Source organism: Balaenoptera acutorostrata, chromosome 14 (genome assembly GCF_949987535.1).
Source record: "Balaenoptera acutorostrata chromosome 14, mBalAcu1.1, whole genome shotgun sequence".
Taxonomy (NCBI): Eukaryota; Metazoa; Chordata; class Mammalia; order Artiodactyla; family Balaenopteridae; genus Balaenoptera; species Balaenoptera acutorostrata.
Genome location: NC_080077.1, coordinates 73633964 through 73650192, shown reverse-complemented (window position 1 = coordinate 73650192; position 16229 = coordinate 73633964). Strand labels below are relative to the sequence as shown.

The following is a 16229-nucleotide window of genomic DNA, read 5'->3' as shown; positions in this document are numbered from 1 at the left end:
GGGAAAAATTCTCCATCTGTGGATCAGAAAACTAGAAACAAGTTATCTGTTCCTAAAATGCAATGCTGGGACAAGCATAGGATACCAGTTCTAGACATTCCTGTTCAAAAAGAGAGAAACTGGAAAGGAGAAAGGAGTCACCAGTTCCAAGCAATTTCAGAATTCAACTGGGCAAATTCCATTAGGTTGCAAGGCCCGTAAATAATCTTCTGTGGCCCATGGCTGCCCTCTGGGCCTGCAGCTCTACCCTTGAAACCTTCCTTTTTCTTGAAGGGTAGAATGTATTTGTAACTGAGTAGTTTATCAACCTGTTCCCTGAATGTAAAATTTGGGGGAGTCTGCCAGCCTTCTTTCCTCTTGTTCTCTCTCTGTCCCCAAGTTGGCAGTGTTTCTGCTGGTATAACATTCTCAAGAATATTGTGAGTCTCCGCAATATGTCACATGTGCTCATTCCATCAGACAAGAGGCATAAATTGCATCACAGAGTCATTCTTTCTTGAGGCAGGAGCATGACTTTTGGTAAACCAAGCCAGTCAGGGTAAGGCAGCTTCTACTTTGACCAAAGGGCAATTGTCTAGAGAAGGAGGCACTAGTGGGCCAGCATCCCCAGCAGCTGGGAATAACACACTGGATAGTAAAATCTGGGTAGGACACCACCAGCACCCTTATAAACAATAACAGGTGGCATTTATTAGGCACTAAGCCACCTCTGTGTTACGTTAATTTTTTGTAAACTTACAGTGAGAACTCTCAACACAGAAGCTTAAAGGGTCCTTTTAAATAGGAGTTAAGTCAGGATACTTCTCTGCTCAAAATCCTGCGATGGCTTCTCATTTCACTCAGTGAAGAAGCTGGAGTCCTTGCAATGACCTCAAAGCTTTCCTCCCCCCCACCTCCTCGGCTGATCTCATCTCCTGTTCCCCCCAGCACCCGGCTCACTCTGCTCCAGACACACTGGCCTCCCTGCTGTCCCGTGAAGACAGCAGACATGTACCCATAGGGCTGTTGCCCTGGCCAGTCTCTCTGTCTGGAACACTCTTGCCCTAGATATTCACATGGCTCCTCCCTCACTTATTTCAAGTCTTTCCTCAAATGCCTTTTGTTGTGAGTCATATTGTGTCTCCTCCACCCCCCCAAATTCATATGCTGAAGTCCCAACCCCCAATACTTCAGAATGTGATCTTATTGGGAAATAGGATTGTTGCAGATGTAACTGGTTAAGATGAGGTCATTAGGGTGGGCCCTAATCCAATATGACTTGTATCCTTATGAAAAGGGGAAATGTGGGCACAGAGACATGCATAGAAGGGAGATGATGGGAAGATGTAGAGAGAAGATGTCCATCTACAAGCCAAGGAGAGAGACCTGGAACAGATTCTCCCTCCCAGCGTCGATTCCAGTCCTCAGAAGGAACCAACACTGCTGACACCTTGATTGCAGACTTGCAGCCTCCAGAACTGTGAGACAATAAATTTCTGTTGTTTAAGGCACTCAGTTTGTGGTTCTTTGTTACAGAAGCCCTAGCAGCAAATACCCCCTTCTCGATGTTCTTAATGAGGCCAACTCTGGCCATCTCATTGTAAATTGGGGACTGCATTTCCCTTATCTCTGCCCCAGCACCCCCATCTCCCGGTCCATATTCTATTGCTCTTTCTCTACAGCGCTTATCACCTATCATACTATACAGTTCACATGACTATTATGTCTGTTGTTTATTTTCTGCTCCTCCTACTAGAATATAAATTCTGCAAGGACAGGGATCTTTATTTTGTTCACTGATAGGTCCCAAGCGGCTTGACCAGTGCCTGGGACACAGTCAGTAGTCAATAAAGATTGGCTTGATGGAGGGAGAGACTGTTTCTTATATTTACAGGTCAGAGAACTAAGGCTCTGGGAAATTCAGTATTTTGCTCGGGCACAGAACCAGTAAATGGCCGATCAAGCTGGGTGTCAAGTAAATAGTGAATGTGGGGAAGGCTTGAATGATTCCCTTTCTGTTGGTTAATATTTCTCTGGTATATCTTTTTTTTCTGTCTCTAACTTTTGACCTCTCTCTGTTATTCTTTTAAACTTTCAATCTGTTTTAAGTTTTAATTTTGCTTTGTTTCAGATTAACAAATGAAATTTATGAATCTAAATTTTAATTTGTGAGTTTATTTCATCTAAATATATTGTGATTACCAATGATGTTTTATTTCTAGCATTTTATTTTGTGATTTCTATTTACTTTGCTTTTCTCCTTTCCTGCTTTATACCTTGCAGTTGTGGTTAAGAGCACGGGGTCTGGAGATAGCCTGTCTGGGCTTGGTTCCATCACTTGCTAACTGTGCAGTCTTCACCAGGATACCTAATCTCTTTGAGACTCACTTCCTTCATATATAAAAAGGGATACTATCCACCTCAAAGCTTGTGAGCCTTAAGTGATAAAATATATAAAGAACTTTTAGAATAGTGACTGGCCTATTCTGAAGGCTTCATTTTGGCTCCTTTATTTTTATTCTCTTTTTAAACAATTATTTTAGAGATTGCCCTTGAATTGTAATGAACTTACTAGATATTGCAAGTTAAAATGTTGTTTAACCCACCCTTTGAATTGTTTTATTATTAGTGTATTTTACTTATTTTTTAATTTAATTTTTATTTTATGTTGGAGTAGAGTTGATTTACAGTGTTGTGTTAGTTTCAGGAATACAGCAAAGTGATTCAGTTATGCACATACATATATCCATTCTTTTTCAGATTCTTTCCCCATATAGGTTATTACAGAATATACAAACAGCTCATGCAGCTCAATATCAAAAGAACAAATGACCCAATCAAAAAATTGGCAGAAGACCTAAATAGACATTTCTCCAAAGAAGATATACAGATGGCCAAAAAGCACATGAAAAGATTCTCAACAACACTAATTATTAGGGAAATGCAAATCAAAGCTACAATGAGGTATCAGCTCACACCAGTCAGAATGGCCATCATCAAAAAGTCTACAAACAATAAATGCTGGAGAGGATGTGGAGAAAAAGGAACTCTCCTACACTGTTGGTGGGAATGTAAATTGGTGCAGCCACTATGGAGAACAGTATGGAGGTTCCTTAAAAAACTAAAACTAGAATTACCATATGATCCAGCAATCCAACTCCTGGACATATATCCAGAAAAAAACATAATTCGAAAATATACATGCACCCCAATGTTCACTGCAGCACTATTTACAGTAGCCAAGACATGGAAGCAACCTAAATGTCCATCAACAGAGGAATGGGTAAAGAAGAGGTGGTACATATATACAATGGAATGCTACTCTGCCATAAAAAAGAATGAAATAATGCCTTCTGCAGCAACATAGATGGACCTAGAGATTATCGTACTAAGTGAAGTAAGTCAGACAGAGAATGACAAATATCATATGATATTGCTTATATGTTGAATCTAAAAAAAATGATAAAAAAGAACTTATTTACAAAACAGACTCACAGACTTAGAAAACAAACTTATGGTTACCAAAGGGGAAAGGTGGGGAGAGGGATAAATTAGGAGTTTGGGATTATCATATGCACACTACTAGATATATAATAGATAAGCCACAAGGACCTACTGTGTAGTACGGGGAACTCTACTCAATATTCTGCAATAACCATTGAATTTTATATATATTTTATTTACATAAGTGGTTTCTTTTAAAAAATTGATTTTTTTTTCATGATGTCCTGATTTTTCATGTTTTCTGTGATTTATTTTATTTTTTTAATGACTCATTTATTTTATGCTCTCTTTTAGATTGTTTCAGAATTTTAGGCTCCGGAATACTAATCATCCTGGTTTTTGGGGTAAGCTACTTCTTCCTCATGGCGAATTATTTACTTCTATTTTTTGTCTTGTGTGTGTGTGTATGTGCCTGTATGCACGTGTACTGTAGTGTGAGCTCTCCAGCAAGCATTATTTTTTCCTATGATTGTCCCATACATTCGGCTTTATAAAAGTTTCCCTAGAGAACAATTTTGTATTGCTTATCCCTTAGGATAAGTAAGTAATTTGATCAATCTGGAATTGTTATGTTTTTTGCTTGGGAATTCCTGAATCATAAATAGAGTATACATTTGGATTCCATATCCACATGAAACATGGGCTTGGAGTTTAGATTTTTTACGGGAGACTTTTTTTCCTAGAGACCCTGGAAGCACCAGTTTCTTCATCCATTTCGTGTGTGTGTGTGTGTGTGTGTGTGTGTGTGTGTGTGTGTGTGTGTGTGGAGTTTATTCAGTCTCCCTTTCAATGAAGGGGCAGCTCATCCAATAACTTTTATGAGGGAGGTTTCTATAAAGGAAGTCTCTACATCTGGTATGAACCCTTTTTTTTCTAAATAGACATTATAGCCCTATTCACTGCAGATTAAAACCCCTTCCCTCCAGAGTGTTGTGGCATCGGCTTACAAACTTAACCATTCTGGCTTTAAGTGTCCTCTTTATATGTCACCTGGGAACTTCTCTCGCCTTCATAGTTAGCTCTATATTATTTTTGTTGTTGTTGTATTTTATCCAGCATTACTAAAAGTTTTACTTAAAAGAGATCCAAATCAGCTCAATTCACCATGTTTTCCAGAACTGAAATCTTCAGTTCTAGAGTATCAGTTTGATTTTTCTTAAAAATAGATGCCAGTGTATTTCTCTGGTGAACATCTTTATACTGTCATCTATTTTCCCATAATTTCCTCTATTTTCTTTAATATATTAAAGGTAATTGTTTTATAGTCTTTATTTTTAACTCTTTACGTCATCTGTGGGTTTGCATCTATTGTCTAATGTTTCTTATTCTCATATTATCAATCATGTAGTCTTGACACTTTTCATGTCTAGAAACTTTTTATTACTTGGCAGACATTGTGAGTGAAAAATCCATTGATGCTACGTATGTTATCTTCCATGAGAGAAATTCCCCTGCCCCTTCCTGTTAGGCAGACACAATGAGGGGCTATCATCTCACTCCAGTCAGGCATTGAGGTGGGTCAGGACTGAATTGCTTTTTCTTAAAATAGCTTTGGGGTATACTTGGCAAAATAATTTTTAACACTTTTAAAGTATACAATTTAATACATTTGACCTAAGTGTTTCTCCAAGAAACCATCACCACAATCAAGACAATGAACACACCCATCACCCACAAAAGTTTTCTCCTGCCCTTTTGTAATCCCTCCCTCCCCATCTCTTCCCCTGGAAACCATTGATCTGCTTTCTATCACTGTATATTGGTTTGCATTTTTCAAGATACTTGTATGAATGGATTCATGCAGTATCTATTCTATTTTGTCTGACTTCTTTCATTCAGCATAATTATTTTGAGATTCATCCATGTTGTTGTGTGTATTAATAGTTTATTATTATTATTTTTTTGCTGAGTAGCGCTGAGTTATTGCTGAGTAGTTCATTGTGAGTAGTGTTTAGATAAACCCTAATTTGTTCATCCATTTACTTGGTGATGGATATTTGGGTTATTTATCTTGGCTACTATAAATAAAACTGCAATGAATATTTGGTTACAATTATTTGTATGGACGTATGCCGCAGACCGGCTGCAGAAAGCTAGAAGTTCCTGGCGGTGAGGGGTAAGGAACTGAAAAGCACCAGTATGGGATCAGAAGGGCCAAGACAACTGATGGTTGCAAGGCAAGTTTATTCAAAGAGCATGAATGTATATATAGGTTTAGTACGGAACGAATATCAGACAATAAATCAGTAAACCTTGTATTTCCACATAATTCTGTCGCCACTATCTATGCGTCAGCATGCCTTATGGGCCATTCTTTGGAGATACAGACTTCCCCCTCAGGGCAGCACGTCCTTCTTCTGGGGAACAACCAGGGGCTCTTAGATCCAGAGCAGGCACCTGGAACAAAACTGGCCGCAAGCCATTTTCCTTTTTTACGCTCAATACCGCAGCGTCAGGAGTTCATACCAAGAAAGAGACAAGCAGTTCTCCGGAAAGCAGAAAGCTGAATAAGCTTACAGCTTGGGGGCCACCACAGACGTATGCTTTTGTTTTCTAAAGCATCTAGAAGAGGAATGTCTGGGTCGTATGGTAGATAGGTGTTTACCTTTTTAAAGAAACTGCTTAACAGTTTTCTAAAATGAGTGTATTACTGTAAATTCCTCACAGTGTATATGAAATGTTATTGCTCTACTTCCTTGCCAACGCTATGTAAGGTCAGTCTTTTTAATTTTATTCATTCTAGTATGTGTGTAGTAGTATCTCATTGTGGTTTTCGATTGCATTTCACTAATGACTAATGGCATTCAGCATCTTTTCATATGCTTATTATCCATCTGGATATCTTTGTGAGGTGTGTTTTCAAATCTGGCTCATTGTCATATTGGGGAGTTTGCTTTATTATTGAGTTTTGAGAGTCCTTTATTCTGGATATAAATTCTTTATCAGATATACGATTTGCAAATAGTTTCTATCTATGACTTGTCTTTTCATTTGCTTAACAATGTTTTTGAAGAGTTTTGAAGACCGTCTTCATTTTGATAAAGTTCAGTATATCAATTTCTCTTTTAAATGGATCATACTTTTGGTATTATAGCAAAGAAATATTTGCCAAACCCAAGTCATAAAGGTTTAATCCAATGCTTTTCTTTCCCTAGAAGTTTTACAGTTTTAGATTTTCTATTTAGATCTATAATCCATGTTGAGTTAGTTTTTGTGTATGCTGTGAGGTATGGAGCAAAGTTCTTTTTTTTTTTTTGCATATGGATATCTAATTCTTCAAGCACTATTTGTTGAAAAGATCCTTTCTCCACTGATTTGTCTTTGCACCGTTATTGAAAATCACTTGTGTTGGTTTAGTTCTGGACATTCTATTCTGTTCCATTATTTTATTTGCCAATTTTACACCAATACCATACTTCTTGATTACCGTAGCTTCAAAATGTCTTAAAATCAGATAGTGTAAGTCCTCCAACTTCATTTTTCTTATTCAAAGTTGTTCTGGGTACTTGGGATCCTTTGCATTTTTATATGAATTTCAGAATCAGTTTTTAAATTCACTTCCTTACATCCTGTTCTACCAAAATTCCACCCATTTCTTTGGCCATCTCTTTTCCAAAAAAGGCTCTCCAGATCCCAGGTGAAAGGAATTTCTCTTCTGTGCTCCATTCACACTTCATAATACTTTTATTGCATTTATTCGTATTTGGCTAGATGTACTTTTCTGATCTTTCCTGCCATATAGCAAACCTTTCAAGATCAGGAATCTTGACTTTGTTCCCTTTGTCTGCTGAAAAAACTAGTTTTATACGTTGCAGGTGTGAGCCCTGCATTAACAGATGTCTGCAGAAGACATCTAGCTCATTTCCTGCATATTGTCAAGGTAACCAACAGATTTAGAATTGCTTATTCTATTGTTTATCTCCAAGATGGCTCTTTCTTTATCATTTCTATTACTACTACTGCACTTTCAAAGAAAAATGGGATATTTATTTTTCAAATATCAAAACATAGTATAATTGACTTGTGGTGCTAACTACATGCAGCTGTGTCTCAACAATCTACTTATTGTTCACATACTCCCTCACTCATTGAACTTTTGGGAAAATGTCTATCCTTAAAGATATCAATGGTATCTCTGGCTGCCAGGGCAGCAGTACCTCAACTCAGACCTCCTGTATTTCTAATGGTTCCCTCCAACCCTACTCTAGCCCTCCACTGGGGGAAATGCAGTTATGCCCTCTAAAAGCTTATTATTTCTCAGGAAGAGCTTCTGTATGAAGTATAATCATGTCCTTCTTATGGGGACATTCATCCCGGAGATCCGGCAGCAGGGGAAAATGTTTAGCCTGCTTTTTGTAGAGCCTAAACTGTTCCATATTTATTAGGAACAAGTACAATGAGGAAATTGTTTTATTAGCACCTAACAAATTAGCTGCATGGCTGTATGATTGCGGAAATCAGCTTTCCCATCACGCTCAGGCCTTATGTTGATGTGACACTCACCTTGGGTAATGTTTTCTCCTGTGAGCAATGTAAGGTTCAAGACACTTAAGAATGGCTTTTTGTTTTCTTCCTTAGTCTTTCCACATTCGTTACATCTGGTGAGATCATATGACTCCTGTTTATATGCAGCCCAGCACTAATCTTTTTTAAAGGATCCCACGTTTAAAAGGCTAGCAGACAATTAGTTGGAAGACAGAAATCCTCTTAGAGTTTTGTCCTAAAGTAAAATCTTGGTTAGTGGTTAAAGAAAATTCACATTAAAATCTTAAATACAGTGATATAAAAATTTTTTTAAGTGCTGAACTATTAGTTGATTCCATTAAACACTATAGCAGTTAAACCTGTTTCTGTGGCAGCCTTAAAATAATTCCCTGTTTATCAGAGTCCTTGAGAGGCCCCTGCAATCATTGTCAATATCATCATCGTCATTATGGAACTGATTCCTCTAGGAGATTCTAGGAAAATAAAGAGATGGGTAGGGGATGTATGTGTGTGATTGTGTGCGTATATAATGAGAACAGTGATAAGACATTAGATGCAGGATACAAGTTCCATTTAGAGAAGATTTGATCATGAAATCCTGATATGGATGTGAACAAAGGAAGTGGTGGGGGTGAGATGGCCAGTGGAAAGGAGGAGGTAGTGAGCAGAGGTGGGAGTATAGATGGCTCGGTTAGAAGATCAGCACATTGATGTGAATGAGGGGAGTGTGGTGGGCAAAATAATGCCCCTCCCTCCTCCACAAGGTGGCCAGCTGTGAAAATGTTCCTGTACATGGCAAAAGGGACTACAGATATTTTAGGACAAAAATCTAAGAGGATTTATACCTTCTAATAAATTGTCTATTAGCCTTTTAAACATGTGATCCTTTAAAAAAGATCAGTGCTCGGCTGCAAATAAACAGAAGTCATATAATCTCACCAGGTGTAACGAATGTGGAAAGACTAAGGGAGAAAAACAAAAAAGCCATTCTTAAGTGTCTCGACCCTTACATTGCTCACAAGAGGAAACATTACCCGAGGTGAGCGTCACATCAACATAATACCTGAGTGTGATGGGAAAAGGGGATCCTGAGAGGAGGCCATGGGAAGAGTAGCCTGGATTATCCAGGTGGGCCCAAGCTAATCACGTGGGTCCTTAAAAGAGAACACTTCCCAGCTGCTTTTGAGTCAGAAGGGGATGTAACCGCAGAAGAACGTTCAGAGAGATGCAAGCTTGCTGGCGGTTAAGATGAAGTGGAGGGCAAAAGCCAAGGGATATGGGTGGGCTCTGGAAACTGGAAACGGCAAGGAAACGTCCTCTCCTAGAGCCTCCAGAAGGAACGCACCCTGCTTTTAGCCCGGTGAGAACTGTGTTGGACCTCTGACCTCCAGAACTGTAAGGTGATAAATCTGTGCTGGTTTAAGCCGTTAAGTTTGTGGAAATTTGTTACAGTAGTACAAATAGTAGTAACATAGGGAGGATTTGTGTACGAGATTAGAAGTCTGATGGAGGAGGCCGGGGTAAGGATTCGGACATTTACACCTAAAAAACAACAGAGTGAAGTGGGAATGGGAAATGCTCAAGCAGAGCTGGCAGTGCTGTTTGGCAGACTCTTTGGAGTGAGGAGAACACTGGAGCAGAGGAATCAATTAAACCTCTACCAGAAAAATAAGGAGTAAAATGGTGACAGGGCTTCAGCGGTGGTGGATATGGGAATGGAAAAGGACATTGATATAAGCATTATTTTGAAGAAATTGGCTACAGGTTTGATGACTCCATGTCGGGAAAGTTTACTCAATGTATGGACTGAATGTTTGTGTCCCCTCAAAATTCATCTGTTGAAACCTCTTCCCCAGGGTGATGGTATTAAAAGGCGGGGCCTCTGGGAGGTAATTAGGTTTAAATGCGGTTGTGAGAGTAGAGCCCTCCCGAACGGGATTAGTGCCCTTATAAAGTCGCAAGAGATCTTGCTTCTCTCTCCTCTCTGCCATGTGAGAATACAATGAGGAGACAGCCAGGAAGCAAACCCTCACCCAGATACCTTGATCTCAGACTTCTCAGCTTCCAGAATTCGTTGTCTAAGCCACCCGATCTATGGTAATTTGTTACAGCATCCCAGATTGACGAAAATGGTCAGGAATGCCTTAGAGTTTGGAACTCACTGGAGAATGCTGCAGCTCAGGGGAGTGGGCAGCTGGTTTCCAACACGAAGACTTTTATGAGAACAGTGGGTAATTCTGGCAGGAGTTAGGAACGGGCTGGCACTCAGGAGAAATGAAAGGAAGGGATCAGACCCAATGTTACCCTGCTGGTAGTGGTGGTGGTACCATGAGTATGAGAGTAGATGTGACCTCTGGGGATTGGAGGGAGCAGAGGGTTGTATGTAGATGGAGGTCAAAGGACGAGAGAAGGTGATAAAGTTATTAAGCCCCTGCTCTGTATGAGGGACTAGGCTGCTATGAAGGCTCTGACCCCACGCCAGGGGAGTGAGCACCTGCCTGATCTCATTAGGGTTCCTTGCACGTGGCCTTGAAAATGAGCAGAACAGGTAAGACATGGGCATGCAAATATCTTTGATCACTGACACTGCCTGGGGCTGGTGGGAGAAAAAACCAAGATGCTTCATTCCACTCAGGCTTCTCCAATGAGCAGGCTCAACTTAACCCTTTTGTCAACAGTCCTTCTCTAATGACTTTACTTTGGCCTGCCTCACAAATCCTTCCCCCAGGTACCTTCTAGACCCTTCTCCAAGGAGTTACACAGACCATGTACAATTCTATGATCTGTTCTCTGCATCAGGACTTTCTCATTGTAATATCAATACCCTAAGGTGGGGACCATTGGCAGGCAACCAGGATGAGTTCAAGAGCAGGGCAAGCTTACTGAGACTAGCTCCACTGGACCAGACTCCTGCCGTGTTCCTGGCTCTTCACTTTTGTGCTCCAAGGATGCACACCTGGTACAATTATCGCACCCGCCCCGTTTTTTTGTCCCCTTTTCCATAAAGTCTCATCTTTTGTTACTGAATTTACTAACAACCCATTTTATTCTCCTAGTGGAACTTGGTGCCTCTCCCCCTTTCCTCTGAGATTAATACTGCCCTTCAAACTGATTTCTTACAACAATCCTAGAGAGTAGGTGTTGGTGGGAAAAATTTTCCCCCGTTTGCACTATTTAAGTAGTGGTGATGGAAGCTTTCAACAAACCTGGAGAGAAAACTGGACTTACTTTGGTTTAGAGGGGAGGAAATAGGTTAACTCGGGCTAGGAACTAATCCCTTAACAAGCTAGACAGGTGCTGAGAAGGAATACATGTGCTTTTCATTAAAGACTCTTCGATAGAAACTGAAAAAGACTATAATTAACAGGTTCAAACAGTAGAATTACGCGTAACTGGGATTAGAAAACTTTCAAACTTCACTCTTCCAACCATTGCTAAGGGGCTCCTCAAAGTAGGAGGCCATTGAATAGTTATGTAACTACAAAGTGTCCAATTCCAAGTAAGTTTATTTGTTATATAACATGCCTGCAGATGTTAGACCTACCCAATTAGAGCCCTTAGGAAGTATGAGTGGGAAAGAGGAATAGATGTTTCCATCTTCTTGGCATTTAGTCACAAATTTAGGATTTTTCTAATATAGAATGGGACCCTAATACTAAAGCCTGGATTTCTGAGGGTTGATGGGTAGATACTAGTTATGGAACGCTGTGGGCTCACAAGAGATCCAATCAGAAATCTCTCTGCACAAAAGCAGCGGTGACAGCAGTAACCAGGTATCTTGACCAGGGTCCTGAAGGGAAGGCCTGTGGATGTAGGTGTCCTACGACATTGTGAGGGAGATGGAAGTGGCAGAAGAGGACTGATAATTTCTGGAGTTTGAATCTTCATAAAAGCCTTCCTTTTCAAGATGGCCTAAATGTGTCCACCTTCTGTGTTCTCATCCTAGACCCTCCGTGCAATAACTAAGGGATGGGGTATGATCCCCGAGGTTTCTAGTTGTAACTAATAGTTCTGATAGTATGTATGGACCTTTACTCTGTAAGTAAAATTGAAGCTATGCCATGTGCACAGCTTATTCTAAAACAGAATATGGAGTCCTCATCAAAATAGGATGTACTTTCTCTGTAAGTGATAATCTGTTTAATGTCTGTACTTCTTGTGTTTCAGAATCAGCTATGTTTGTGCTTAGAATGAATGGCCCATGGATAGTCAAAAAGACAAACGGGGGCGGGGTGTAGTTATAAATTAGCAGGTTTGCAGATAAAAAATAGACAAAAGCACACTCAAATAATAACCAAAATAGTTTATATTATAACTTAAAATTCTTTCACATAAAAAACAACAAACTATAATTAATGCTTTCTACCCTCTTAGGAAAAGGACATTAAAAATTCTGGACATTAATTGCATTCCTTTAATTTCCATGTTTCACATTTGCTACCTATAATTTCACTAAGATTTATTTCAACTGTCCTTTATAAAGCATTTCACTTTGTAATGATTATTCTAGAACTGCACTTGCTGGCATGTTATTGAGCACTTGGAATGTGCTGGTCCAAACTGAGATGTGCTATAAATGGAAAACTTGCCAGATTTTGGGGACTTAGTATGAAAAAAAGAATGTAAGAACCCAATTTTTATATTGTTATTTTAGATATATTACATAAATTACCAAAATTAACTTCATTTGTTTCTTTTTATCTTTTTAAATGTGGCTACTAGAAAATTTAGAATTACATGTGGCTCACACAATCCTTCTACTGGACAGCACTGGGCCAGAACATTTGAAAACAAAGTAGCTACAGCTTTAACTTACCAGTTATCTTGTATGCCCACTATCTGCTTTTGGAAATGAAATTGTAAAATAAAAGAATAATCTGGCTACCTTTATGCATGCTTTTAATTTTTTCTAGTGAACATATATTTACTTTTTAAATGAAGTGAAAATGCTATATTCTGTTTATAACCTTAAAGTTACAAAAAAGGGACTGACATTTAAGACATGTAGCATGAAAGATTAAAACAGTGAATAAATCAAATTCCCCTATTACTTGTGAAATATATTCTGCACTTTTATATCAGGTGCAAAATGAGGCACCTAGAGGTAGGAGTGGAAATCTGGGAGAACACGAGAGTTCACTCCCTGTCTACTTGTACAGAAGTTACAACTCTCATCAAAATGATCACGGAAGCGCCACTACTCTGGTGACTGTCCGAGCCTCTGTGCTCACATTCCTCCCTGTGTGTCTGTGGGAAAAAGGAGCTGTCCTTCTGGCCAGGAATTAAGAATACACACTTAGTCAATGATGGCAAAGTATTTGCAACTTAGTTTTCTTTGCATATCTAGCGTGTAAGTGAGACCTTTTGCAATAAATCTCACTAGTTCTAATCACCTGACAAAAAGGGACTTGTCCATAAATTATTTAAAATGTGACTGGTTAATGATTTTCAGTAAAATACAGCATTAATGCTGCTCTTTTTTTTCTAATTGGTAAAGGGTGATTTATTTTGAAATGTTGCTTTTGTGTCCTGGCAACATACTGTAACACTTTTTTCAAAAGCCTCCTGACAGAGATCCCATCCACCGTCCATCTTCAGGCCTTTCTGTGAGGTCACGTGACATGCGAGTTTCTAGTAATACTCTGGTGCGTTCACTTCTTCTGCCAAAGCAACTGGCATGACCACCCCCTGCCGGTGCAGCTCCCGGAGAACATCCAAAATCGAGTCTAACTCCGTGCGGAACTTGTCCAGCTCACGATTCTTCAGCTGTGCAAGTCTTTTCCATTTCTCAATTTCTTTGTTTTGCTCGGTTTCTACTACTTGGTGTGTCTGCTGTATTATCTGCAAATTAAAAAATGCCGCATTACTTTAGAGTTCGTAGTGTGGGTGAAGAACCTCTAATAGCCTCAAAGAGCTCAAGTGGGACAATGCTGACGATGGTAAACCTGTGACCTATATATCAGAGGGGAGGGAGGCAGAGGGAGGGGAGAGTTACCTAACGGGCCCTGCTGGGTCAATAAACAGGCTTGCAAGTGAAGAGTAAGTGGGAATTTTAATATCTAATTCTGATAGGGAGTTATGGAGTTTAAAGTCTTTTTCTTTTAAGCCATGGTGGGGGGAGGGGGGGAAGGGTACCATTTAAAGCATCTAATACCTTGGAATGAATCCAAACATCCCCAAAATGCTGTTTCTGTTTTTTTTAAGAATTTTTTTAAAAATTTAATTTAATTTTTGGCTGCATTGGGTCTTCGTTGCTGCACGCGGGCTTGGTCTAGTTGCGGCATGTGGGCTCAGTAGTTGTGGCTTGCGGGCTTGAGAGCACAAGCTCAGTAGTTGTGGCGCACGGGCTTAGTTGCTCCACGGCATGTGGGGTCTTCCTGGACCAGGGCTCGAACCCATGTCCCCTGAATTGGCAGGTGGATTCTTAACCACTGCACCACCAGGGAAGTCCCTATAATGCTGTTCTTAAGAACAGTACTTGGGATGCAATCAAGACAGTTTTAATGCAACACATGTCATTAATGAACCATACATTGTAGCAGCAGGAATTATATAAGATAAAAGCACATACATCTATCATGTGCCAGGCTTGGCTTTAAGCATTTTACATATGTTAACATTTAATCTTGCCAACACACTAGGAGATATTCTACATATTCACCCCCATTTAACAGCTAGGGAAAGAGAGGCACAAATAAACAAAAAATTAATCTGCCCTAGATTCACACAGAACCCGCTGCAGGCAGAGTCACGATTCACACCCAGGCAGGGTGGCCCCAGAGTCCCTGCTCTTAACTACCACACTAGACTGCCTTGCTTATGTAGGTCAATTTTTTTCAACTGTGAAATAAGTGTACCTTGTCCAGTAACTTATAATACTGTTCTTATAATTTCAAAATACCTCATCATAAGGGAATCAGTCACAGGCACTTCAAACCACAGAAAGCTAGACATACAAAAACTAGTTAGGGCAACAAAGCCAATAATGTTGCCAAACGTTACACCCGCTGAACCTCTTTATTTATAATTCTGCCTGGCTACAGAGTAACTTCGTAATTCTAAAATAAAAGAATTTCAGAAATACTGTATAAACACGTGCTTGAGTTAAGCGGAATACAAAATGCTGTATGAATTTTCAATTCTAAGTTTTAAACATTATATTTTGAAAATTTTGGATGTCTATTATGTATTGAAATTTGGCATTTAACCATAACTAACATAACATTGTATAAGTTTAAGGTATACAGTGTAGTGACGTGACATATGTAAAGACTGTGAAATGACTACCACAGTAAGTTTAGTTAACATCTGTCACCTCACGTAAGTTTCAAAATCTTGTACTGGAAGTTTTAACCTTCTGACCACCTTCCCCCAATTCCCCCAATTCCCCCGCACCCTGCCTCTGGCAACTGCCAATCTGATTTTTTTTTTTTTTAATTAATTAATTTATTTTTGGCTGTGTTGGGTCTTCGTTTCCGTGCGAGGGCTTTCTCTAGTTGCGGCAAGCGGGGGCCACTCTTCATCACGGTGCGCGGGCCTCTCACTGTAGTGGCCTCTCCCGTTGCGGAGCACAGGCTCCAGACGCGCAGGCTCAGTAGTTGTGGCTCACGGGCCCAGCCGCTCCGCGGCATGTGGGATCTTCCCAGACCAGGGCTCGAACCCGTGTCCCCTGCATTGGCAGGCAGATTCTCAACCACTGCGCCACCAGGGAAACCCTGCCAATCTGATTTTTGTTTCAGTGTGTTTGGGGTTGTTTAGAGTACACATGTAAGATTACATAGAATCTGTATTTCTCTGTCTGACTTAGCATAAAGGCCCTCAAGGTCCATCCATGTTGTTGCAAGTGGCAGGGTTTCTTTTTTTTTTTTTTTTTTATGGCTGAATACCATTCCATTTATATACATCACATTTTCTTTACCCATTCACCCACTGATGGACACTTAACATTATTTCCATGTCTTGGCTGATGTAAATAATGCTTCAATGAGCACCGGCTGCACCAATTTACAGTCTCACCAACAGTGCACATGGGTTCCTTTTTCTCCACATCCTCATCAATACTTGTTACTTTTGTGTTTTTGATAATAGCCATTCTTTTTGATATAGCTCACTGTGGGTTTGACTTGAATTTCCCTAATGATTAGTGATATTGAACACCTTTTGATGTAGCTGTTGGCCATTTTTTAATATCTTCTTTGTAATAATGTCTATTCAGGTCCTTTACCCATTTTTAAATTTTTTTTTTTTTTTTTTTTGCTCTT

At 39.7% G+C, this 16229-nt stretch overlaps 1 protein-coding gene and 1 long non-coding RNA gene across 3 annotated transcripts in view; one reads left to right on the top strand and one right to left on the bottom strand.

Moving 5' to 3' along the window:
* The first annotated feature begins 1313 nt into the window (after positions 1-1313).
* LOC130704748 (uncharacterized) overlaps positions 1314-16229 on the top strand; it is a 33500-nt gene continuing 18584 nt past the window's right edge. The window contains exons 1-2 of the long non-coding RNA XR_009005211.1: positions 1314-1459; positions 3778-3827. This is a non-coding gene — a long non-coding RNA (uncharacterized LOC130704748). The remainder of the gene's footprint in view (positions 1460-3777; positions 3828-16229) is intronic.
* Positions 12272-16229, bottom strand: part of CEP162 (centrosomal protein 162) — a 93605-nt gene continuing 89647 nt past the window's right edge. For both annotated transcript variants that reach the window (XM_007195908.2, XM_057527968.1), the window contains exon 27: positions 12272-13809. In XM_007195908.2, coding sequence (XP_007195970.2) covers positions 13600-13809 — 210 coding nt within the window. In that variant the 3' untranslated portion in view covers positions 12272-13599. The remainder of the gene's footprint in view (positions 13810-16229) is intronic.